General features: G+C 45.7%; 1 protein-coding gene across 1 annotated transcript in view; it reads left to right on the forward strand.

Annotated features, from left to right (window-relative positions):
- LOC308097812 (uncharacterized protein) overlaps positions 1 to 27,481 on the forward strand; it is a gene marked incomplete at its 5' end in the record, with an annotated part of 76,852 nt that overhangs the window by 22,288 nt on the left and 27,083 nt on the right. The window contains 6 exons of the mRNA XM_080445887.1: positions 2,040 to 2,375; positions 8,504 to 8,773; positions 14,500 to 14,538; positions 15,432 to 15,566; positions 16,336 to 16,386; positions 27,313 to 27,345. Coding sequence (XP_080302013.1) covers positions 2,040 to 2,375; positions 8,504 to 8,773; positions 14,500 to 14,538; positions 15,432 to 15,566; positions 16,336 to 16,386; positions 27,313 to 27,345 — 864 coding nt within the window. The remainder of the gene's footprint in view (positions 1 to 2,039; positions 2,376 to 8,503; positions 8,774 to 14,499; positions 14,539 to 15,431; positions 15,567 to 16,335; positions 16,387 to 27,312; positions 27,346 to 27,481) is intronic.

Below are 27,481 nucleotides of genomic sequence, written 5' to 3' on the forward strand. Positions count from 1 at the left end.
TTGCTGTATTGGGGTCCCCGCCATAGATAAACTCAGTTGGGAGTCCCTAGCAAGCATATTTCTAGTGCCCAAGACAATGCACTTTGTCTTGGACACATTCAAGATCAATTTGTTTTCTTTTACCCAATTTGACACCAATTTTAATTCATTCAACAATACTTTATTTAGTGTATTGCTCGTTGTTGCAGCGCTAAACATGGTCGAATCATCCGCATACATCACCATATTTGCTTGATCCAAAACACAAGGCATATCATTAGTAAAAATTGAAAATAAAAGTGGGCCTAAACAACTACCCTGAGGGACTCCACATATGACATCCTTACTCTCAGATAGACTTCCATTAAAAAATAATCTTTGCTTCCTCCCGGACAGATAACTATCCATCCAAGAGAGAGCTGATGATAAAAAACCATATGCCTTCAGTTTTGATCTTAGCAGTTCATGATCAATGACCTCAAACGCTGCACTGAAATCTAGCATCACTGTTCCAACCATTTTCTTATTGTCCAATTCATTCAACCATTTGTCAGTCATATGCACAATAGCAGAGTTATTTGAGTGACCAGCTCTGTATGCATGTTGAAATTTAGTAATTAACTCATTATTTAAAAAATAATGTTGTATTTGATCAAAAACTATCCTCTCCAACATTTTACTGAGCACCGGTAGTAGACTTATAGGCCTACTATTAGCCCCAGAAAATGCAGCTTTTTTATCTTTTGGTAGTGGTATTATTTTCGCTTCTTTCCATAGAGCAGGACACACAGAACTGGCCAAACATCTGTTAAAAATATTACATATAGGAATAGATAATTCTCTAGCTGCCACCTTGAGAAATGTACCATCCATATTGTCAATACCAGGAGATGTATCATCAGAAAGTTGCAACAACATTTTCTCAACCATAGAGACATCAACAAGCCTAAACTCAAAAGTACAGTGTTTCTCCTTCATAATGATGTTTTTAATTAAATTATCTGACATAGAACTAGTTGTTGGAGCCATGTTATCTCTTAATTTTATTATTTTATTGGTGAAAAAAGTATTAAAATAATTTAAGTAACCAGCGTTACTTGTATTCTTGTATTTGTTTGAGGATAAGGTTATGAATACGTTTAGGGTTAGGCATAGTTTTACTGAGGTTACATTTAGGAATACCAGGTGAGTACCGCTGGACTTGTCCCGGGGAGACTGTATTTTGGGGCGAGCGTTTTGGTATTCACCGTGCCTAGTAAGATTCACTTCCTCCGCTCAGAAACAGCATGGGGATGTTAAGTTAACGTCTCAGACAGACGTTGTTAATATGTATTTCTTTAGCGATATACAAGTAGCCTAGAACATTGTAGTATGCCCATAAAAATCAGCTACCTAACCGTTTGCGTGATCCATAAATGAACGAGCCTTGCGTCGAGTCAGTCATATCATTTATTAATTCATTGAGCTCATAGGTCTCTCTGGAAGGAAAAAAACATCGGACCATCGGGGGAAATAATGACCGATGTCCGATGTTGGAATGGAGGTCCAAAATGACAGATACATTGGCCTCACCGATGTATCGGTCGGGCTCTACTGTTGAGTGAGAAAACAATGTTGCACATTAAGATCTGGTCATCCCCCTGGGTCTGACTCTAGTCAAACAACAACAAGTCAGGCGGTTTAGTAAATAATTCTAATATTGTCTCGGCTGCTACATATCCATCATATCTAACTAAATTACTGATCATTCAAAATACGTTTTTGAGAATGATTTCACAGTCAAATAGACATTGTTCTTATTGAACTTTTGTTATTTAATGACCTCTTCCATTAAGGAAAGGATTCCAAATAAGGCTTCTTCCTTTCCTTGCACAGCAACGTGTTTTCTTTGATATGTTTCGTTTCTATTTTCTTTATAACAATGTGCTAAATAAACTAATATAAATGACTAAGATAGTATGTTATGTGAACATGTTAACAGCATACATCTATCTAAATACAGATAAACAATTAAATAAATCACTAAAGCCATTTTGTTTTGTTTTTTGTTTTGTTTTTAGGTCAACATCAGGTGATTGGGTCTCAGCCCGTTCTGGCCAGAGTGGGAGATGAGGTGATCCTTTCATGTCACTTTGTACCTCCTGACGACATGCAGAAGAAGACGGTGGAGTGGTCCAGACATGACCTGACGCCACGGTTTGTGTTTCTCCTCCAAGATGGTCGTAACATTACTCGTGTGCAGAACCTGTTGTACGAACACAGGACGTTCCTGTTTCATGAGGAGCTGTCTCATGGTAACATCTCTCTGAAGCTGTCCAGGGTGACCCTGTCAGACGAGGGGAACTACACGTGTCTTGTTCCAAAAATGAACAGCAGGTTGATCCAGCTCCTTGTTGGTAAGTTTTAGTTTCTCCAAACCAGGCCAAACAAACCAAAAAGAAACAAACCAAAAAAGAGAACAAAAGAAAATGATATAAACTATATATATATATATATATATATATATATATATATATATATATATATATATATATATATATATATATAAAAACACAATCGTTGATTAGTCACCTCAACCTCACATCAACGAGGTACAGCTTGTAAGGATCGGGCAATTGTGGAATGAACAACACAGCTAACTGTGTGGGTAGCCGGTAACCGCCTTCCATTCCGACATCTCACTACTCCGACTAGTGGCTTCCGCCTGCGGTTAGGGTTAGGGTTAGGTATAGGGTTCGTTAACGTCGGAAAGGCGACATGTCGGAAAGGCGACATGTAACCGGTATAGCCCTACCAAAATCCCCTGCAATATCGTTCTGTTGGTATTCACCCTTGTTTTGAGTTGCTTGGTGGATTGTATGATTGCACTCTCACATTAATAAGGAAACAAGAAACATGACACAGTCATATTATACCAGCATGCGGCAAAAAAAACAGCCAACCTTAAAGTAATCAGTACTTTACAGCCTTCCTAGAAATGTAAGTCAAATATTTTTCTTGGAAATGTACTCAAGAGGGAAAGTAAATTATTCGTGTTGGAAATGTACTCAAGTGGGCGACAGTGTCTCAGAGGTAGAGTGGCCGGGTAGAGGGAACTGGAAACCATAAGGTTCCCAGTTCGATCCCGGGCTGAGGCACTCCCCCAGAGTTAGTGTAGAAGTGCATTTACTACATTTACGTTTTGTGTCTCCAGCAGAGTTTCTAGTGTCTCTATCTCTCTGGAAGAGGTTGCACATGAATTCTGCAGCCGCACTGAGGCGCTCCAACACACTGCTGGGACTGGGTCGCGGGTCCCCAGACCCCCTTGTAGATCGGCTATTTTCAAATAGCTTAAAGTGCTCTTTGGGCTTGTTTTCCTAGACCTGGTTGCTTATTTCTCACACAAAACATGTCAACATTGAAAACAAATCAATAGAGATTTTCTGTGATGTCTGCGTCACGCTAGTGACGCCCCTGCATTGTGAGCTTGTAGATCGGCTATTTTGTTCGAATAGCCAACGTTTTAAAGTGCTCATGTGGCCTATAGTTGCTTCTTTTGGGCTTGTTTTCCTAGACCTGGTTGCTTATTTTTCTCACAAAGCATGGCAACTTTGAAAGGCCAAGTGAGGACCAGTGCCACAGACCATAGAGATACATACAGTGGCCGAACACAGTATGGGTCGTCTTTAGATCCCATATTCTGAGAGGACATTGGCCCCGATTCATAAAGAGGGTCGTAAATATGGTGTAAATAAAGTTCGTAAAGGAGGTCGTATTTTTCGTACTCACAAACGGACGTGCAATTCATAAAGGGGTTCGTATATGACAGAGACGTGCGTATGACCAGGTGTGATGATTATTCTGGAAGGCTGCATCCAACAGCATCCAACTTCAACGTCACCATGCTGAACCGTGCTAAACAGTGTTGCCATGTCCGCTTATTATAAGCGAATTTGGGCTTATTTTTCTGTAAAGTTGCTTGTAAATATTGGTAGCTGTGGGATGCGTTTTTTTTTGGCTTGTTTCTAAAGTGTAGTTGGTTATTTGGGCTTGCTTCACAGTTTAATTGTTTTAACCGGTGGTTCTCAAATATTTTTATGTCATGGACCCCCCAAGTTAATATGTATGCTAATTTATCCCTATAAGCCCCATCTGAAAATGTTTTGTGCCAGCTGGAGGCAGATTTGTGTTGTTAGAATGTTTAAAAAATCCTCTAAATCTTCCACATTTTATTACACGATTTAAAAAAAATAGCAGATCTACAAGCTCACAACGGTTAATTAAAGTGCTTATAATGGCCTAAGTGCCAGTTGCTTCTTTTGGGCTTGTTTTCCTAGACCTGGTTGCTTATTTCTCTCACAACATCTGGCAACGCTGATGCGAGTTTGAAGTTCAACTCCGCCTCGTCTAAAGATAACAGATGCAGTGTCGCATCACCTTGACAACTTACTGTTCTGTCTGGAAGTGGATCACGTAATAAATGCTCTCATGTGTAATGAGAATAAAGAAGTTTACAAGGTTTAACCCCATTACCAAATAAAAGGCTAATAAAAAGTGGAAAGGATATTATAAGAGGTAAAAAGATGGTGCAAGTCAGTCCCTCCGCAGTTTCATTAAGGCATCATAGCCTATTTTCATTATTACGTGACACTTTGGCTGAGATGGCCCGCTGGCAAACACACTGAGGGACCTAATAATTCAGCTCTAAATGGGACTCATAGCCTAGAAAATAAATAAAAAGCGGTGGAATCTACATCATGTCTATATTATGCATAGGCTACAAGCAAATACATCGTTTGACATTTATTTTTTATTTTTTATATATATGTGTTGACAAATGTTGGGCACGTATATATTTTATTTGAGGTTTGCCACTGTTGTAATTGATTTTGACATGAAGAATAAAGCATTCTAAAGACATACGCACATTTCAGCCCTGGTAAGACAGCCTCGGGGCTGACCTGAGAACGTGCGCACCTGACGCACAAAACACTAGGGTTGTAGTACTCGCTATGTGCGATGCACTATGTGCCCAATAGGGCTGAATGTGCCCAATATAACTTAGTACAAATATTGGTCATTTGCCAATATGGGTTATATTACACAGATAGTTATACTATTCTTGTACTATATTAAAATAAAATCATCCTTAACCTTCAAATTAAATTAATTATGTCCGTGGACTTTTAAAAAAATGCCCTGGCATTTGGCCTTTGTGCCCTAAAAAATGACAAAAGGCCAAGTGGCCTTGCCCCTGGCCTAAAATGATGAAATTCCAGGCCTGGTCACAATGCGTCATGGGACGCATTGTGAGCTTGTAGATCTGCTTTTTTTCAAATATATATATAACTACTGTAGCCAGTTATTATGACGTTTACATATTTTAAAACTGAAGATGCAAACGCATATTGAATGACAGTGCGTTTAAATCGAATGTCTCACCAGTGTTTGAAACACTGATTCATTGCTGGGGTGTGAGACTTAGTCATTGATTGGTCAATAACTTTACCATTCACATGTAATTCAGTCATTAAAGTAGCACATATCGATGTGCTATGTAATGATGGCTCCTTGTCATTAAAGGGGAGTAGTTTTCATTGTTCTGTCTGTACGGAACATTAATGTGTAATGATGATAATGGCTCATTGGTCAATTTGGTCATTGTTGTTTGGTCTAGGTTTACCATTGAGATGTAATTAATTCAGTAAAAATAACTAAATAGCTAATTGCTCTGCCATTCATTAAAAGATGCAAAGAATTGTTTAAATGTCAAAATAAAAACAAAACAAAACTAGAAAAAGTGCTCCTCGGAGCACAGGTCTCCGCCAGGTCAGGTAGGTTATTGTGGCTTCCTGGTGAAACTATAACAGGCCAATGTGAAAAGGGCGGCATTTCTTCCTCTCTAGTGGGAATGTGTGTGGAAAACTTCACGGAAATCGCACGCTGCGTTCATGATTTGAGGCATTTTGTTCCAAACTGACCTATCCTGCAAACTTTGGAAGCTAATGTTAGCAAATTAGGATGCAATATGAAATATCGGACACATCCGTCTTGATCACATGACTATAGAGATACTGTGTACTGATTTGCGTGATTTTTGGACAGAATCTGAAGGAGTAATAGCAACACATTTGTTTTACAAAAGTCAGCCTCCTGGTGGCGCTCTAACAGGCAGATGTGAAAAATGCAGGGCAAGGGTTTTTCCTTGGCCTCTAGGGAGTGTGCAAGGTTTCCTGTGGCCTGTCATAGCGCCACCATGAGGCTGATTTGAACATTTTCTATCAAATAAGTAAAAAGAAAAAAAAAATCTGCTCTCGGTCTCGACTCGGTCTCGCCTCCGGTCGGTCTCGGCCTCGACTCGGTCTCGCCTCCCGTCGGTCTCGGTCTTGACTCGGACTCGACCCCCTCCCTGGCCTCTCGGACTCGGTCTTGACTCGGACTCGCCCCCCCTCGGACTTGGTCTTGACTTGGACTCGCTTTAGGTGGTCTCGACTACAACCCTACATGAAAACACAGACCAAAAAATCTTTATGAATCCGACTGCAGGTGTAGGATTTGTCCTAAATGCCGGTACGTACAAAATATGGTCGTAAATCCCTTTATGAATCCGGCCCATTGAGCCCTCATTGGAAGGACCAGCCAATGAGGAAAAAGACTAGCTGTGTGTATCTGTAGGGCATTCACTTATTAAAAAACATAAAAGGTTGAAATATGGAGATACAAGGTTTCTACCCGAGAGCGACAATATATATGATTTAATCTTTTGCATTTATCCATCAAAACATTTATGTGGCGCAGTCGGTAGCTCTGTCGCCTCACAGCTAGAAGACCCTGGGTTCGATTCCCGCCGGGAACACTGTGGGCGCTGGGGGCGTGTCCTCTCCTCCGCGTCATCAGTGCCCACACAATAAAACCTTACTTTGCACCTTTTCCGACATTATCAGCATGGGCATATATGGGCATATACTGGGGAGGTCAATTTCCCCCAAGATGTGTCTTATACCTTCTTATAATTCTGTAAAAGCAATTATACTGTATATTATCAGCAATTACATATATATGAGTAAATTAAATCATTAATAACATCAGGTTAAAGACGGGGTGCCGTGATTTTCAGTGATCCCCCCCCCCACCTAAAACATAATCATCAGGTATTATGGTTATACTAGGAGGAAGATTGTTTTCAAAAAAGTGTACAGAAAGTGTTAAAATTATGTTTTTATGTGGGCACGCCTCCAGTTCATTAAGTATACCTGGTTCTCACCTTAGCACCTCCTCCACCACCTTAGTACCACCCACCTGTCCTAGTCCCTCCTCCTCCTCATGCCCACACCTGTTGTGTTATGATAATGAGGGGGAGGGTATATTTTTACTGTGCCATTAAATGGCTGTTTTTCTGTTTGACCCTCAAGGTTTCAGCCTCCAGGAAGAAACTCAAAATAGTCAGAGAACATAAAACACCATAAAAACACCACCAGGGGGCTTAATGAAGTTCTATCAACCTCATAGACACATGAAAAACAGAAAAAGTGCAAAACCATGGCACCACCTCTTTAAATGAATTAGAAAATCAAATGATTCATGCTTGCATGGGTGCAAGTAACCTTTGGTTGAATCTCTCAAATCTTGGTTATTCTCACTAACTAGCTAGCAGTATGTATGTCACATACTGCAGTGGGTGCAGCTCACATCCTCACATACAGGAAATGCTAAATCACAAAAGGCCTCTGCCTGCTGCAAGCCATCCAGTGCATCTCAGCAGTCATTACAACCTGTCAATATTATAATCCTTCTTTAGGAAAACCAAGTGTTAATATCATTTTAAGCCTATATCCTAAAAGTGAGCTGTAAATTACGTTCTAATAAATATCCATATTTTCAACAGCTTGCTCAGTGGAGCTGGATCTGGATTTAAATGTGTTTTAAGGGACCGTCACTCTTTTGTCACTCTGTCTTTGGTTTGGGTTCCTGGAGTGAGGAAGTGCCCAGGACGGCACCAGATGACCCCCAGAGAACCCCCAGAGAACCCCCTTCCAGTCAAATGTTTGACGTTTGGTCACATTTGTCCCAACAAGTCACGATAGGCCGGTTTGGGAGTGAGAGTGTGTCACATGCACCAGACAACCTACAACCCAAATTAAGCAGAACATGAACCCCCTTTGCTGGACTGGCTGCTGTCTAGCATTTAACTATACTCTAGGCAACCTTATTGAATAGACCACAGATGGACGGACGGACGGACGGACGGACGGACGGACGGACGGACGGACAGACAGACAGACAGACAGACAGACCTGACCCAAATTAAGCAGAACATGAACCCCCTTTGCTGGACTGGCTGCTGTCTAGCATTTAACTATACTCTAGGCAACCTTATTGAATAGACCACAGATGGACGGACGGACGGACGGACGGACGGACGGACGGACGGACGGACGGACGGACGGACGGACGGACGGACGGACGGACGGACAGACAGACAGACAGACAGACAGACAGACAGACAGACAGACAGACAGAAAATCATTTTAATGTGTTTTTGCAGGAAATGTGACTCAACCAAATATCTCTTCAAAATATGGTGGCTTGATGTTGACCTGTGATTCTGGGTGCTGGTATCCTAAACCTGAGATGTCTTGGCTGGACAGTGATGGAAACAACATCACTGCTGGACCCCCAAAGAAAAACAGACCTTCTCCACACTGTTACGTCATCCAGAGCAACGTGACGGTGACCCACGCAGCAAAGAAACTGACCTGTAGAGTTCACCTGCCACACATCAACTACACTGCTGACGAACCCTATACCATCTCAGGTAATCAATGTTTACATCACTGTTTAACACCTTGTAGAACCTCTGTAAACATACGTTACATCAATGTTTACATCACTGTTTAACACCTTGTAGAACCTCTGTAAACATACGTTACATCAATGTTTACATCACTGTTTAACACCTTGTAGAACCTCTGTAAACATACGTTACATCAATGTTTACATCACTGTTTAAGACCTTGTAGAACCTCTGTAAACATATGTTACATCACTGTTTAACACCTTGTAGAACCTCTGTAAACATACAACATTACATCAATGTTTACATCACTGTTTAATGTTTACATCACTGTTTAACACCTTGTAGAACATCTGTAAACATATGTTACATCACTGTTTAACACCCTGTAGAACCTCTGTAAACATACGTTACATCAATGTTTACATCACTGTTTAACACCTTGTAGAACCTCTGTAAACATATGTTACATCAATATTTACATCACTGTTTAACACCTTGTAGAACCTTTGTAAACATATGTTACATCAATGTTTACATCACTGTTTAACACCGTAGAACCTCTGTAAACTAGGGGTTACGTATGTAACCCCAGTTTTCTTATCTACGAAGTAATACACTTACTTATGGGATATCATCGCCACCTGGTGATGCACAGAGCACAGCACATGGACTCCCGGCTACAATTCCTATTGGATAGGGTCATGTTACGCAAATCCGGTCTACCGGAAGGGGTATAAACACCCTCGCGTCACTGGGATACGCCCTCTAAAATCTTCACCTCTGCACGCTCTAAATGCGCACAGAAGGGGTTTTTGGTAAGTGTATTACTTCGGAGATAAGAAAACTGGGGTTACATACGTAACCCCTACTTGTTCTGTCTCTCCTTGTAATACACTTACTTATGGGACACATAAACGCCCCCTGGGGAGCCCCAGGTTGCTAGACCCCACCCATCCGCACACCTTCAGCCCCAGGTCTCGCCCCCAGGCAAGACCCTGGCCATCCAGGCGCCCCTGACCCCTCGGGTCAGGATGCGGAAAAGAACTTAAGGCAAGGCCCTGACAGACCATACAGTCTGCCTCATGCAGCTAAATGGACAGACCCTAGTCTATCGCTTAGTGACATGAGAACCAGGACCTCCTCTCCCCCGGACCCAGCCTAGCTTGGTCCAGGAGAGGCTTAAGAGGAAGCACGACAGGAAGAGAAGCATGCCCCTAGGCTTGCCCCTCAGTCCTCTGGCTTGAACCAGCCGCCATGCCGAAGACCGTGTGCGCCATCTGAGATGCCGCCACGTCCAGGCTGTAAAAGGCTGCAAAGGTCGAAGGAGACGACCAGTTTGCCGCAGAGCATATTTCCTGCATCGACACCCCTTTGTAGAGGGCCCAAGATGCAGCAACACCCCGAGTAGAGTGGGCCCTCAGTCCCGCAGGGACTACAGAACCACTACTCTCATAGGCCAACCTGATCGCTTCCACGATCCATCTGGATAGAGTCGGTCTGGCCACTGCCTTCCTCCGACCGGCTCGGTCAAAAGAGACGAAAAGCTGAGACGACCCCCGGCCGGTCGCCGTCCTCTAACAGTAAAGTTTCAGCGCCCTTACTGGACAGAGACAGTGCAGCCGTTTATCATCCACCGACGCAAACGGCGGTGGATGGAAGGCCCCCAACTCCACTGGGGCCCTAGCCACCATGCCGGTCTTAGACACAAACGTCAAGTTGGGTTTTAGCAAAACCCTCTTGCCGTCATCTGAGAACCACATGCATTCCGGGCTCACCGAGAGCGCCTGCATGTCCCCGACACGTTTGGCTGTACACAGGGCCACCAGTAGCACCGTCACAATCCTTAGATCCACAGTCTCAAGAGGTTCAAAAGGAGGACGACAGAGTGCCTCCAGCACCACTGTCAGATCCCACTTTGGGAACAAAGGCCTGTTTACTGGCCTGGCCCGCTTAGCACCGGCCATAAACCGGCACACCAGCGGATGATGACCCACCGTCTTGCCCTCGTGGCAAGCGGAAATGGCCGCCAGGTACACCTTGATGGTGGAAAAAGCCAAATCCTGATTTAGCCCATCCTGTAGGAAAACCAGGATGCTGCCCACGGGCGCCTGGAAAGCCACCACCTGTGGTGACTGTTCTAGGCACCAGGACACAAACATGTTCCACCTGACGTCGTACTGCAGTCTCGTGGAAACGGCTCTGGCCCCCTGTATGGTAGCTACCACATCAGGGGGCAGCCCCTGCGAGTTCAAACTCGCCCTCTCACGGGCCAGACCCACAGGCCTAGCTCCCGGGGGTTCTCCTGGAACACCTCGTCCCCTCCCTGTCTCAGAAGGTCTCTGACCAGGGGGAGACGCCACGGCTCGTCGTAGAGGAGAGGAGTAATCTCCGACCTCCACACGCCCCACGCTGGTGCCACCAGCAGAACCGTTAGGCCCTGGAGCCTGACTTTCTCCAAGGTCGGAGGAATCAGCTCCAGAGGTGGGAAGGCATACAGTAGTACGCTCGGCCACATGTGCGCCACAGCGTCCACTCCCAAGGAGAGATCCTTGGTCCCCATCGAGAAGAACTGTGAGCATTTCGCGTTCTCTCTGGAAGCAAACAAGTCGACCTGAGCCCGGCCGAACCGGGCCCAGAGCTGGTTCGCAACGTCTGGGTTGAGTGACCACTCCCCGTAACGAAGTCCGCCCCTGGACAGCAGGTCCGCTCCGCTGTTCAGGAGGCCCGGCACGTGGGAGGCGCGCAGCGAAGCCAGACGCGACGCACTCCAAAGTGTCAGCTCGCGCGCTAGCCTCCTGCCCAACCGGATCAGGTGTATGGCCGAAGCCATGAGACCCGCCACTTGCATGCATGTCCTGTACGTGACCTGACCAAAAGGGAGCACCATGTACTCGTACACTTTGCCTTCGTAGCCAAAGCGTAGGAACTTCCGGTGTGGAGGTTAGATTGGGATGTGAAAATAGGCATCCTTGAGATCTATGCTTGTCCACCAATCTCCCTGCCGTATCGAGCGTAACAACGTTGCCGTTGTTAGCATTCAGAAATTGAAGACCTTCAGAAATCTGTTCAGGCCCTTCAGATTCAGAATAGGCCTCACGCCCCCCCCCCCCCTTCTTTTTCACCAGAAAATATTCCGAATAGAACCCCAGCCGGTTCTGAGTCAGGGATAATTCTCTGATTGCTCCCTTGCTCAGGAGAGACAAAACCTCCTCTCTCAGCGTTATGGCCGCTTGGCCCGATGCTCGAGAGAACAACACTTTGTCTGTTATCGGAGGTTTGCTGGAAAACTGTAGCCTGTAACCCTTCTGAACGGTGCGTAGCACCCAGGGGTTCGGTCTGCAAGTTTTCCATTGATCTAGACACCGAGCGAGGGGATTCGTGGGGATGTTGGGTGCTGCTGACGTCACCTGCTCCATGGAGCGTGCGCCCGTACCCATAGGAACCAGTGATGCCTTCGATCTGGTCGCGGGGACCAGGCGTCCACGAGGGGCAGCAGCGGTAGAGTCGGTCCGTTCATCGGGCGTGGGGAAGTCACGTGACTGGGCACGGAAGCTTTCCACAATGTCAACATCCGCCCTGCAGCTCTGCCTGTTAGCGTTAGCTGGCGTGGGGTGGAGGGGGTTACTGATGACGTCACTCCTTTGGAGCACGTGCCCGTTCCCATAGGAACCGGAGACGCCGTCGCTCTGAGTGACGCTGCAGCGGAACCCTTCTGCGATGTTGTTACCCGGAACAGAACTTTCGTCCCACATGGGGAGTGTAGACGGTGTGACACCGGGGCCCTCTGACATGTAAACTTCCGCCTCTCCTCGTCCGCCATTTTGGGGAGGCTGAGGGAGGCGGCCATTTTGTCTTCACTCCGTCCCGCAGTGGCGTTTGGACGCCATCTGCCGGACGGATGGAGGAACTGGCGTGACCCTGTTAGAGTACTTACGTTTAGCTGGTTTTACACCTTGTAAGCAATACGTTTGAGACATTTGATTCATAGCAATAGGTGGAACTATCTGCATTTGATTCATTATGTTCATTGCATGCACAGTGTTTGTCCCAACAGTGTTCGGAGCGTCGTTCAAGTGACACACCGAGAACTGTGGGCTCATTAAAGATAGGTCATGACGGGGACCCCCATTCGATTCGGGGGTCCGTCCGCATTGATCTTTCACAGGTGAAAAAATGAGCGGTTGTGTTGTTGTTGGTGATACTTTTATTCCACACACAGGCTGCACATTTATTACACACATGGGGACCACAGGACGACATGACAACTGAACCCTGTCCATTGTTTTTAGCGTCTCTATTAGTCTATTTGCACCCGAGGAGCCGCCCTCGGCTCTGTCCATCGGGGCCAGATGAGCGCCAGTCTTTTTTTCCAACTGCAGCCGTTGAACGCCCGGTGAAACCGGGAAAGAACTGTCATTTACCCTTCCCCCTTCGCATCCGCGACCCATTTGGCTCGGATCACCTCCGCGGACTTGTCCTCCAGGGGCTTGGCCACCAGCTGCTTGAGTCTTTCGGCGGCCGACCCTTGGAGGAGGGCCACTGCGTTGAAGGCCTTTTTAGCTGAGCCCGAGGCTTTGTACAGTGTATTCAACGCTGTGGTGTTGGCCCTCTTACCCTGGTCGGTGAAGGTCGGCTTGTCCGTTGTCCTCACTGAACCAGACTTAGCCTCCTCGATGCTCCTGGCCAGGGTAAGGTCCATCGGTGGTAGGCCGGCGATCCCCAGGTCCGCCCCGGAGAAGATTTCGACCACGAAGCCCAGCCTCTCTGGTTCTTTCTTCTCCTTTCCCCACGAGTACTGCAGGGCCCCTCTGACACCGCTTGCCCCTGGATCTCGGAGCAGCTCGCTGTGGTGGGCCCATGGCCCCAGGGCCTGCGCTCGCCGCCGACGTGCTGCTTCCCGTGGCGAGGGGAGCGTTGAGGCGAGCGCTGCTGCTTGGCGAGGCCGCTAGCTCCTTGGCTCTCTCGAACCGGTGCTCCAGCTGGTGTACCGTGAATCCTTCGCAGGGCTTGCAGGCATCCTCGTCGCCGGCGTGGTGGCATGCGAGGTACTCGTGGTTAGGCCCCAGGCAGGATATGCAGAGACGGTGTTGGTCGTCTGCCGCGACGAGGAGGCTGCAGCCTGGTAGGCCGCATTTTCGTGGCGCCTCCATTCCTTGCTTCTCCGACACGTGGCTGAGAACAATAGGCTAGGTAGCTACCTAGCCTAGCCGCAGCTGTTAGCGTCTGGCCTAGCCTGCTAACAGATAAGCTAACTCGAAGCCTCGTGCTGAAAACGGAGAGGATAGGAAAGCAGAAAATAATAAAACTGAAGTAAGTAACGCGGGAGTGTTTGTAAACGAAACTAGCTCGAAAATACCCGTAGAGTAGCCTTAGCGGCCCTCACTTTGGGATCAGCTGGATTTTTTCAGTGGAGTTTCTCCGTAGATGCTGTCTTGGCTCATGCGCATTCGCAGTGCAGAGTGAAGGAAGAGGGCGTATCCCAGTGACGCGAGGGTATTTATAAAAAAAAATGTTAAATAATTATAACAATGTGAAGATCAAATGATTATAGTGTCTCCACCAACCAATCACTGTGTGTTTGCGTGTGTGTGTGTGTGTGTGTGTGTGTGTGTGTGTGTGTGTGTGTGTGCGTGCGTGCGTGCGTGCGTGCGTGCGTGCGTGTGTGTGTGTTTTCCTGTGTATGTAAGTGCATGAGTTATACACTCTCCATAACTATACATGATAATCATGTCATATTGTTTCAGATGGAGAAAAGGCAGACCAAAAGGAAAAGCTCCCTCCAGGTGAGAGACTTTAACTTATATTGAATACATGAATTATATTGATCATATTAACACATTGCTTGCCATGGACGCATAAAGTCGTTCTATTAATGGGATGATCCATCGTCACTCAGAGAAGAAGTATGTGAATGTGACGTCATTCCAAAAAACGTCACATCCATCTGCCCTGACTATGGGATTTTCATAAAAACACCTCTAACTCAGTTGCTGTTTTTTGCATTGAAAGCCACCCGTTTTCAGCGGGCCACAGCCCCAAAATGGTGGATCGCGGTTGGAATGTTGTTGTTCCTCTGAATACTGCTATTTTCGGAAAGCGGAATGAATGGAGTCACATGACAACACTGACTGTTACAGTAAAAAATAAACTATTCCATAACAGATTATTAGTAATCAGCCAATAACGAGGCGTCGAACAGTAACTATTTTATCTATGAGTCAGTGACCATCTCCAGTTTGTTGATTATGTTATGTTATGCACTTACAGTAAATGTAGGTGAAGGGCAATGTGATTATACGTGATGGCTTACAAATGTGATAAACTAAAGGGTAAATAGAGACAATTCTATAATAACAGACATACAGATGAAAAAGCACAACATACAGATATATTACCACCTATCCCATTCCCCTTGTGCCTTGTGACTGATTACCTTGGGTTCCGTAATGGTTTTATGATGGGAACTGGACAGATATAATGTTCATTTATTAATAATGAACATTAATGCACAGTGACTTAATGTACCATGCAGTACACATACATGGCTGTTAATGGAGACCAGGCAGGAATCAAACCTGTGAGCTTTGGACCACAGGACAGCGACCTCTACCATTTAACTCCACTGTTGATTTGATTGATTGTGTTATAACAGTTGTGTCATGACTCTGTGTTTCAGATTATACATGGATTAAGATCGTCTTGATTATCATCGTCTGCATCATCTTTGTGGTAGCAATAGTAGGAGCAGTTTACTGGAAAAAGATCCAAAAAGCATTACGGGGATGTTTCTCCTGGAAAAAGACCCAAACTAGTAAGTCTGGAACTGATTTATAGACTAACCAACAGTACTAGATGTCTGTGGCCAAGTTAACATTTTTAACCAATCACGTCGCTTATACAAGGTCACATGAAGGGGTTGGCCTTAGTTGTCTTGCAGTCTTCCATGGTGATTGCTATTGGCTGCGTCACCAATTAACATGTCTACATCACAGTGAGGTTGTTGTATGGGTTGGACTCACAGACTAGAGAAAGTTACAGGAACTGAAACCTCTGTGAAGGATGTGAAATACCATGTGAAGTGATGTCACAGAAAACATGACAAACGGTTTATTAAAATGTGTGAATGTAATTTACCTGGAAGTAAATGTACCTTTTTGTAAACCCCCCTCTAGACCCCCTATACCTGTGGGGGGTTTCCCTGATGTTGCTTAGCAACATAGGGAACATCTTAAGAGTGGAAACATTAAGGCCACATTTAACTGTATTCTAATTGTTGAAAAAAAAAGGTTAAATAACAATGTGAAGATAAAATTATTATAGTGTCTCCACACCAACCAATCACTGTCTCACGTGTGTGTGTGTGTGTGTGTGTGTGTGTGTGTGTGTGTGTGTGTGTGCGTGCGTGCGTGCGTGCGTGCGTGCGTGTGTGCGCATGCATGCATGCATGCATGTGTGTATGCGTGTGCATGTATGTGCACACAAGTGTGTGCATGTAACTATTTCCTGTGTATGTAAGTGCATATATACACTCTACATAACTATATACATGATATATAATCCAACATGTCATATTGTTTCAGAGGGTAAACCTGTTCCAGAGCTTGCAGAACTAATGGAAGTGTTATTTCCAGGTGAGAAATGAATTAATGAATACATGAATTCTATACATGAATTCATGAATTCTATTGATCATATTAATTCTATTGGTCATATTAATTATATTGGTCATAATAATTATATTGATCATATTAATTCTATTGGTCATATTAATTCTATTGATCATATTAATTATACTGATCATATTAATTATATTGATCATATTAATTATATTGGTCATATAAATTCTATTGATCATATTAATTAGATTGATCATATTAATTAGATTGATCATATTAATTAGATTGATCAAACATATATTCATGCATGAAATGTTGATATTGTGTTTGTAACTAAAACTAAATGTAACTAAAAACTAAATGTAGTTATTTATTTAGTTAGTTAAACACTATAGTTATTATTACACACTAGATGTTCTCACTATTTCTATATTCTCCTCAAAAGTTTGCCACCTGACTACTCCTACATACTTTCAGTTAGAAACTCCTTCTTCTTCTTATTTCGTGTATCGTCGTCATATGTCCAGCTCGGTGTCACAAAGCCATGCTCTCGTCGCTGGTCCCACTTGGAAGAGGCCAGCCTCTGAAGGAGGTCTGTACAGAGGACAGGTGGTGATTATATGTTCGGCAGTCTGCTCAGGCTCGCCACACTCGCATACTGCGCTGTCTGCCAGGCCCCACTCCTTCATGGACGATTTGAAACGACCAACCCCAGTACGAAGGCGGTTCAGCAGGGTCCAATGCCGGCGTGGTAGATGTTCTCCTTCAACTCCATCTCCCGGGTCTTCGATGTGATGGTGCAGACGTGTGGGTCCAGCCGACTGCCATTCCTGCTTCCAGGAAGTTGCTAGCCATGCCCTTGTAGACAGGTCCTCAGGGATGGAACCAAGCATCTCTTGTGCTGTCCTGTTGTAGGGGTGACGGGACTTGAGTCTGCTTGGGGACGCTGCCTTAGTTGTTGTATCGTGCAGGATATGCCAGTCTTGTTCTTGGGCTTTCCTTGCAAGTGCGAGGGTAGCGGCCTCTCGTCGGAGACCGGCTGGGGCAATTCCCGCTAGGACTGGCAGGTAGGACACGGGGGTGGGCTTCAAGCAGCCAGTTATGATCCGAAGGGCATTGTTGATGATAGGATCAACCTTCTTCACATGTGGGCTTCTACTCCAGACTGGGGCGCAGTATTCGGCAGCAGAGAACACCAGGGCTTGTGTGGAGATTCGTAGAGTCCTGGCGGAGGCACCCCAGGTTGTGCCAGCGAGGCGGCGGATAAGCGAGACCCTTGCTGTCACTTTGGCTCTCACTTCCTCAAGGTGCTGTTTGTAGGACAGTGTCCTGTCCAGCCGAACACTGAGGTACTTGGGGGCTAGTTAGTGCTCCAGGCACTTGTTGTCGACGGACACCGACAGTTCCCTTTTGGCCTCTCTGTTGCACAGGTGGTATGCGGCCGACACAGTCTTCCCAGTACTGAGCTGCAGACGCCACTTGCGCAGGTAGGCAGCCAAGATGCCCATGTCCTGGTTGAGCCCCTGTTCCACCGCTGACCATGTTGGTCGACGCAGCATGATGGCCAGATCATCCGCGTAACCATATTGCCTGGATGTTGTCTCCGGGAGGTCGTGGATGTAAATATTAAACAGCAGTGGTGAGAGGACAGACCCCTGTGGCACCCCGTTTCTCAATCTCCTCAGTCTGCTTCGCTGGCCATCGTTGGTCTGGAGGATGAAGCTGCGGTTGGACAGCATCTCCATTATAAACTTCACCATATGCCGGTCTGGGATAGTCCTCAGCAGTCCACAGTGCCAGACGGTGTCGTATGCGGCTGTTAGGTCGAGCAACACTACCCCAGCTTTCTCTTTGGCCTGAAAGCTGTCCTCGATGTCCTGGGTGAGCAGGGTTACTTGATCTACTGTTGATCTGCCCCGCCGGAAACCAGCCTGTTCCCTTGGAAGCTGTGGGTCTACTACTGGCTCTATGCGGCTGAGGATCATCTTCTCCAGAATCTTAAATGGGACGCAGAGCAGTGAGATGGGTCTGTAGGCCTTGGGGTCTTCCGCAGTTTTGCCCGGTTTCAGTAGGGCGATAACAGCAGCACGGCGCCAGGTCTTCGGTAGTTTGGACCTCTGGAAGCAGGAGGAGAAAAAAGAGCACAGCCAGGCAGATGTTGTCTCACTCTGGTGGGTCACGAACTCTGGGTGGATGTTGTCATGCCCCGGGGACTTGCCTTGCCTAAGGTTGCCGATGGCCGCCCTAAGTTCAGCTGTTGTAAACTGTACGGACATGTCAGCATCGACACTGGGTGCCCTAGAGAGGGAAGATACCTGGCACAGTGTGGAGCGGGCGAAGTTCTTATCTGCACCTTGAAACTGGCTGTTCTTCAGGAGCTGGGCTGCAATGGCATCTGCTGTCACAGGGCACTTGGGGGGTGTTGTTTTCCTGCCAGTGAGCTGGTTGATAATCTGCCACGCCTTACGGCTGGAATGGGTGAAATCGATTGACTCAACGGATTCAGTCCATCTGGCCCTTCGGGTGGCGTCCAGCTTGTGGAGTAGTGCCGTTGCAGTCGCTTCCACATCCTCCCTTGAGCCAGCCTGCTGATGTTCACGCAGGAGGTGGTTGCACTCTTCGTCCCAGCCTGGAATGTGCTCGCATTGTAGCCGCGAGGGATCGTCTTCTTTGTTGCACTTAGGAGCACTTCGCAGTAGGCTGCATATGCTGAGTCCACATCAGCGATGTCTGGGTCCGGGAGACAGGCTGATGTTCTCTCTGTCTCCGTGGTGAATGCCTGCCAGTTGGCCTTCCGGAAGTTCCACCTACGGACAGGTTTACCCTCTACCGGCTGCACCAGTGAGGGGACTTTGATGACAGATGGTCGGTGGTGTGACCGGGGGAACCTATCAATGACCTGTCTCTCCGGAATTGGGTCGCTGTTGTGGCATACAGCAAATGCGAGGTCTGGGTTGGTGAAGGTGTTCCATCTTGCAGAGTGGAAATTTGGTGGCTCTTTGGGGTCAAACAGGAGCTGAGCATTGGCGTTGGAGCCAAGGCCCACTCACACAGCGTCTCTCCGTCTGGTGTAGTGTGGGAGTATCCCCAGTCAGTGTGCTGGCAGTTAAAGTCCCCTGCATAGATGGCAGGTGCCTGGGCAAGCGGGAGGGCCGACACGGTCAGTGTAGATGGTGGAGGCTTGTACACATTTACAACAGATGTTGCCTGTATCTTGGTGGACAGCCACTCAATGCTGGCACCTGGTGGGGATTGGCCAGTGGCTGTCCACCCAAGATCAGACCTCACAAAGGTAGCAATTCCGTGATGTCTGCTGGGGATGGAACCGGCTAGGTGGTACCCGGGCAGCTTGAGGGTGTCTTCAACCATACAGTGGGTTTCCTGTAGGAGGACGGCTGCAACCTTGTGGGAGTCGGCGAGGTGACTTATGATCTCGAGTTTGGCGTTGGTGAGGCCCTCGACGTTTAGCTGGAGCAATGCCAGACCTTGGTGGTCGACCGTCGGGATGGATACACGTCCTGCCGTGGACTTGCATCCCCCTGACTTTTTACGCCTTGGTCTGCCAGGTTGACGATGATTGGGTGGCAACATTGGTTTCACGAGCTGGTCTTTCACCATCTCTCGTTACTTGCAGGGGAGGCCGCGTGGAGGCTGTCGTCTTCTCCCCTAGAAACTCCATTCAAACTGTAACAAATCCAGCTTACTGTGGACACGTGTAGGCCTACTTGTATTTTTAATTTTGAAATCATTTGTATTTTTTTTTAATATTTAACTTTAACTCATTGAGTGCCCAAATTATTAATATCTATTTCTGGCCATTACGATTTTTATTTATTTATTTTTTCAAAGTAAAAAAAAAGTTCTTAGGAAGCGAGATACAGCCTTTTTCAGTTATAAGTTAAACAAGGAGTGGATGGAGCTGCAAATCTTCAGATAATGATATCTTGGGTTCAGAGTAAAAATTTTTTTTTTTAAATCTATTTTTTTCAAAAACATGTGAAACACGTTAATGGCACGTTGCACCATAGCGCTAAACACGTGAAACACGTTAAAGGAGCATTTCACCCCTGGAAGAAGTTTTCGGTCTTTTAACACTCGCATGACTGAGGTTTCATTCTCCTCTACCAAGCCTGAAAAAAGATCATTTTGATCCCCAAATCAGGCTATCCTATTGGCCACTGTCTCCCTCTGTTCTCCAGACTAGTTCACACTTTCTCCCCCAAACAGTGGGGGGTTCCATTGTCTTCTAAAAAACTGAGAGTTGAAAATGGGTTGCCAAATTTTGAGAGAGAAATAAGCAGGCAGGTCTATGAAAGTGTAGGCAGTAGGCTAGTGTGTATTTCTATCTGTCTCCTATATGTCATCATGATTTGTGATTTGTGTATGTGGGGATCTCATTTTTACTTCCATGCAGTGTTGATTTCGTTAACGTTAATTTATTTGAAAATAGCAGATCTACAAGCTCACAATGCATGCTTGTAGATCGGCAATTTTCAAATAGCCAATGTACGTCGCGATGCGACGCGTTGTGAGCTTAAGTACAGTACTTGAGTAAATGTACTTAGTTACTTCCCACCACGGCAAATAAGCAGCTACACGACGTCGTGACGTCTTTGTTGAACTGCAACATGGCGTTTGCACTTTGTTCATTTACAGCCTGTACATCTACATAAACGTTCAGATGTCAAATATAAAGTGCTTACCCCATGGCCACACATGTTACAATTCACTTCGGGTGGGTATAAGTACCCGTATCTTCAGCATTGTTCAATAAAAAGCATTTCAATCCGATCGGCAGCCATTTTTTCATAGTTATAATGTATCAAGAGTGCAATACGCCTCCCAACCGATTCGGTCGCGTAGTTGAAAGAAAATGGATAAAATGGCCACCGATCGGATTAAAATGCTTTTTATTGAACAATACGGAAGATACGTGTATTTATGTGGGCCCGTACATAATTGTAACATCCGTGGCCATGCGTTAAGCACTTTACATTTGAAATCTGAACATTTATGTCGATGCACGGGCTGTAAATGAAGAAAGTGCAAACGCCATGTTGCAGTTCAACAAAGACGTCACGACGTTGTGTAGCTGTTCAGGCAAGACACTCGCCACAACGAGCTAACGAGGCTATGCCTAGCTACACGTTGTGGAATACTTCCATAGAAACGAGCGGCCTGTTTAGCTCAAAGGTTGGTATAGCTCAAAATGGGGGGGGGTCATCAAACACACGGTCTGCTGATCAGATCAGAGCCAAAAAAAAGTTATTTAGCTAGTTTCTACTGTTTTTCAACTCGCGAGTTGATGCCTGAAACACCAGGCCTGCTCACAAATGTGCTCAATCCTGCGCAAAATATCTGATCTTCATGCATAAAACTGTTGCTGCGTGACAAGCTGTATGCTTGTAGATCCAATCTTTTTCCACCGCTTTGCAGTGAAAGGGAAAGTCGAAAATGAGTCGCCACATTTTGAGAGAGAAATAAGCAGGCAGGTCTATGAAAATGTTACTGCATACATTGTGCCTTTCTGTGTGTCTCCTATATGTCATCATGAGCACCGTTAGCACCTGTTAGGACATCTTCCATAAATAACACTACTACAAAGGTTCCAATCTTTCGGCCATTACAGAGGAATGCACTGAAATCCACCCTTGAATAATGTAAATGTGTGCAATTTAGTAGCTACTTCGTTACAGGTCAGTCAAAGTCCAGAATTAAACAAACAACACAAAATGAAGGAAAACATTGCATTGTATTATGGGGTTTATAGCCGAGGCTAATTTGCACCTAATACCTAAGACCTAATAAAAAAATTGTAATGCTGCTATAAATCTAGTAGCAGCAAGCGAACTATAGTAACTTGTAAACAACCCAGTGTGCAAACTGTGCACAAAACACGTGGGCAGCTATATTATTATTACCATTATAATGTAATTATATATATATATAATTATAATAATAATAATAATAATAGAAAGACGTGAAAAACAAGCCCAAAGTCGCTTATAATAAGCAGACATGGCAACATTGACTCTGAGTCTGCTCGTCTACGGGCCGCTCTGCGGGGGGTCTAGAGGTGTCAACTGCTCTTGCCTGGGGGGAGAGAGGGGGAGAGCGGTCAATTTAGCCAAAATATAACGGTTGGGATGGTATATATGGTATATATTTCATATTTATAATACGTTTCAGAAGAAAAAAAAAACGGAGATGATTTGAAACAAATATTTAGGAAAAGTCATGAAAGGGGAACTTTCTCAGAGCTTCATGAGAGAAGATAATCCACTTTAAATTCTCAAAATCGGTCATATTGATAGCTTAGTCATGCAAGTGTTAATGAAGTTTAGTACTCAAGAAACAAGATCCTGGTTTTTCTTTTGTGTAAAATCTGTGTTTTTAGATATCTAGTAATCTTCGCGTAATCTTCGCGTCTTCGTGACGTTATTTACGTCACGAGAGCTAGGTCTCATTCCTTTCCGCACTACATGTCTCGGCGCGTCTCAGTCAGACCAGCTCCAAAGACAGCCCCCGTAACACTTTGTTCAACCTTCTTTCCCCACTCGGCCACTCCCATTAGCTGCGGCCAGCGGGCAACCCCCCTTGCAGAGTGAGGCATTACTTTACCTGAGTTATCTTCTGATAGTTGTACTTGAATGTTGACATGAAATAATAATCCTGTGTAGTGTTTCATAAGCGCAAGCTTGAAAAAAAATACAGCGTGGAGTGGCAGCGCTGGTAAACAAACACCGTTGCGAAAGGCTAGGATCATAATACCAAGGATTCGACAGTGATGTCAATACTATGCGACACGGAAGTAGAACTGCATAAAGATACCAAGGATGTGTCAGTGATATGACATCACTAACGAATCCTTGGACATATATGTAACTAGATGAACGTGTGCGAGGTAAAGCCAGTGTTGCCAGATATTGTGAGAGAAATAAGCAGCCAGGTCTATGAAAACAAGCCCAAAAGAAGATAACTAGGCCAAGAGCACTTTACCTAGACATGGGATATTATATATTTGAAAATTGCCGATCTACAAGCTCACAACGCTTCGCGACCCAATGTGAGCTTGTAGATCTGCTATTTACAAAAAAATCTTGAGGGGGAAAAAGTGCAAAATGTGTTTTTTTTTTTTTTTTTCTCCATTTACTTTTTATTGGATTTTTCAGAACATGAAAACAAACATGCACAAAAAAGAAAAGACTAGCACATTACTAACAAACAAACCGAACATACAAAACATACAAATACAAACATATAAGGGGAAAATGTGGAATATTTTTGACACATATTTGTTAGGGGCTCCCTGGCACAAATTATAATTTCAGATGGGGGTCAGTGGAAAAATACATGAACATGTTTGAGAACCACTGGTTTAAACAACAATCAAAACATTTGGAAACAAGCCCAAATATCAACTACATTTTAGAAAGAAGCCGCTTATAATAAGCAGACATGGCAACACTGGCATGCTGTTTGGATGTTATTGTTGGAGATCACACCCACATGGAACCTCCCCTGCCACAAGGAGGTGCAGTGCACCAAAGCATTATGGTCATTGTAGTAATGCAGCAGTCCAGTCAAACCCTAGTCAAACACACAGATTTCATTATTTTTCTGGCCATAGGGTGCAAATTTTAAATTGTGCTACTGTTATCTACTACAAATACTATTACCATTGAGTGATTGCAGTTTCTTCCAGGGGTGAAATGCTCCTTTAATGGCACTCAATGAGTTAAGCACCCAATGCATTTCCAATGGGTTTTGTTAGTGGGGAGAGAGAAGGACACAGGAGTCACCGTGGCCGCAATTTTTACACTACAGATATATTTTTTACATCACCGAGTGCGCACGGATCTGCTCTCCAATTAAATCCAAAGATCTAAGCTGTGTGATGTATACATTTTGATTAAGACCATTAATATAAACCCATGTCTCTCTACACTTTAGCAATCAGTACACCTGGTGATAGCTAGCCTGTCAGACATTGGCCGCTCAGTGGTGCTGCAAAGTAACAAAGTATATTTACTCAAGTATATGCAAGTGCTTACAATGCACAGTTTAATTTTGAGGTACTTTTACTTTCCTTTCCATTTTTGTTACTTCTACTCCACTACAATGACAGCATATGACAGCTTTAGTTACTTATTACTTTGCAGATTTGATTATTAATACAAAACCTACTGTAACCACATAGAGCCGATCTACAATGTGACGCTTTATGAGCTTGTAGATCTGCTATTTTCAGAAAATTTGAGTACTTTTACTTTGGTACTAAAAGTATATTTTGATGCTAAAACGTTTGTACATTTCAAGCTCCAAAACTCCGACCCCACCTCCCACACCACATGACATACCCCCCTCTGTCATACTTTGACTATTCGAAAAAAGTCGATCTACAATGTGATGCGTTGTGAGCTTGTAGATCTGCTATTTTGGAAAAAGCTTGACATTCTTTGGAAAGTGTGAGTAAAGGGGCGGCAGTGGCTCAGAGGTAGAGTGGCCGGTAGAGCGGCCGGATGGCAACTGCGAGGTTCCCAGTACGATCCCGGGCTCCACCAGAGTTAGTGTAGAAGTGTCCTTGAGCAAGACACTGAACCCCTAATTGCTTCCAATGAGCAGGTGCCTTGCATGGTTTCCTCCTCCATCGGTGTGTAAATGGGTGAAATTTTGATGACAATAATTCAGTAAATTTCAAGCTCCAATTTCACACACACACACACACAAATAAATGTATAGGCTTATCATGATACAGGTGATGGTATTTCTGCTGGGCATTACTGCCTGACGCACCTCCAACAGTGCCTTTTGAGCAGATGTGCTGTGACACCTCACTGAACACCTCTATGGGCCTAAACGGGTCATCAGCTGGGGACCACCAGTGATCAACGTTTCGCTCCTTTAACCCCAGAACGTCCACTGGTGGCGGAGCGACGCCCCCGGCTGATGCCTTAGGTGTTATTCGGCCCCCAACTCTTGTGCTTCTTTCTTAGCCACAGCCAGAAGCTGCCTTTCTCCGCCTCCTCAGCCAGCTCTTTCATGGCTTTCCGATGCCTTCCTCCTGTGCATCCCATGTCGCGGAGTAGGCGAACAGTTGAGGAACCTACGTAGCCCCTGCACCCCACTTCCACAGGGCACGTAAAAGCTTTCCAGCCAGCCTCCCGGCACTCCGCCGCCAGATCTGCATACTTGGCTCGCTTCCGCTCGTTAGCAGCCTCCAAGCCCCCTTCCCATGGGACTGTGAGTTCAACCAGAAGGACTGTCTTGCAAGCCTCCGACCACATGACTAGATCTGGTCGGAGTGATGTTTCCACAATCTCCCTGGGGAACTGGAGCTGTTTCCCCAGGTCGACCCTCATGGTCCACTCGTTGCCCGGTGAGAGGAGTCTTGCCGTATCTTTCTGACGGGAGGGTTTGACTCTCTGTCCAGCCCTGGCAAACTGGATGGGATGTCTGCCTGGGGCGGAAGGTCTGCTGTTTGCCTCCTGTCTGCATGCCTCTGTCACCTCTGCCAGCTTTTTCAGCACCAGGTCGTGTCGCCATCTGTAACGGCCTTGGGACAGCGCTATCCTGCAGCCGGACAGGATGTGCTGGAGGCTCGCATTGACGGCGTTGCAAAGGGGACAGGTCTCTTCGGCACCAAACCATTGATGGAGGTTTCGGGGGCAAGGCAAGGTGTCATACGTTGCTCTGATCAGGAAGCTGAGCCTAGCTTGGGGGATCTTCCACACGTCAGACCATGACATGGATCTGATTGCGAGACCTTCCCATGATGTCCAACGACCTTGCTGGCCCTGGGACACCGCTTTGATGTTAAGGCGTTCCTGCTCACTTCTTGCCACTTCTTCCACCACCATGGCTCTTCGTTCTTTTTTGGAAGCCTTTGACCAGAACAAGGGAGTTTCACCCCTCACAAGGCCTGCTCGACCCTCCTGGACTCTGCCGACTACCTCGCGGTGCTTCAGCCTGCCGATTGCCAAGTCGACCTCCTCCTGGGCTTTCCACTTTCTTCCAGTTCTTATCTGGGTGCCCGCTGCTCTCACCAGCTGGTCGGTGGATTCCCTGAGCTCCAGCACTAAACGAGCCTTCTCTTGCTTGTATCCCAAGCTGATGGATCGCAGTGGCAGCTGTAGCGTGTTCCTCCCGAAGAGTCCTACGTCTGATAGGCATCTTGGTAGTCCCAGCCACTTTCTGATGAACGAGTTTGCCAGCCCGTCCATCTTGCTTACCACTGAGGAGGGGATTTCGCTCATCTTCAGAGGCCACATCACCCTTTGGTACAGTATGAACTGGTAGCACCATACTTTGTACTTGCCGGGGAGCTGGCTTTGGTTGATCCTAGCCAGGCCATCTGCGAGCTGCTTCCTCACCGTCACCCCCACCTGCCTGTCAGAGAGCTCTGCTGTGTAGGTTCGACCCAGGCTGCGGACAGGTTGGCTTGCCAGCAATGGGATGGGCTCACCACCTGCGACAAAGATGGTCTTGTCGCTTCTGACTCCTTTCCTGATAGACAGACTGCGTGATTTGGGGGGTTTGATCTTCATCCTCGCCCAGCTCACAAGCTCATCTATCCTCTTCAGCAGTCTTGTTGTGCATGCTGCTGTCTGGAGTATTGTGGTGATGTCGTCCATGTAGCCTCTCAAAGCTGGTAGCCTTTGCCCTGATGCGAGTTTCACTCCTCCGACCATCTTCCTCGCCCCTATGAGGATGATCTCGAAGGCTGCAACAAGTAGTTGCTAGTGTATATCACATTATGTATTAAACTGATGTTTAAAATATGGAGGCAGATGTGTGTGTGTGTGTGTGTGTGTGTGTGTGTGTGTGTGTGTGTGTGTGTGTGTGTGCATACGTAACTTTTAACTGTGTATTTAGGTGCATAATTTATACACTATATATTAGTATACATGATATATAATCCAACATGTCATATTGTTTCAGATGCAGCAGACCCAGAGGAAGGGGCCATTCCAGGTGAGAAACTTTAACTAATAATGAATACATGAATTATATTGATCATATTAATTATATTAATTATATTGATCATATTAATTGTATTGATCATATTAATTATATTGATCATATTCATTATATTGATCATATCATGTTA

Source organism: Gymnoscopelus braueri (assembly GCF_963280865.1).
Source record: "Gymnoscopelus braueri genome assembly, chromosome: 12".
Taxonomy (NCBI): domain Eukaryota; kingdom Metazoa; phylum Chordata; class Actinopteri; order Myctophiformes; family Myctophidae; genus Gymnoscopelus; species Gymnoscopelus braueri.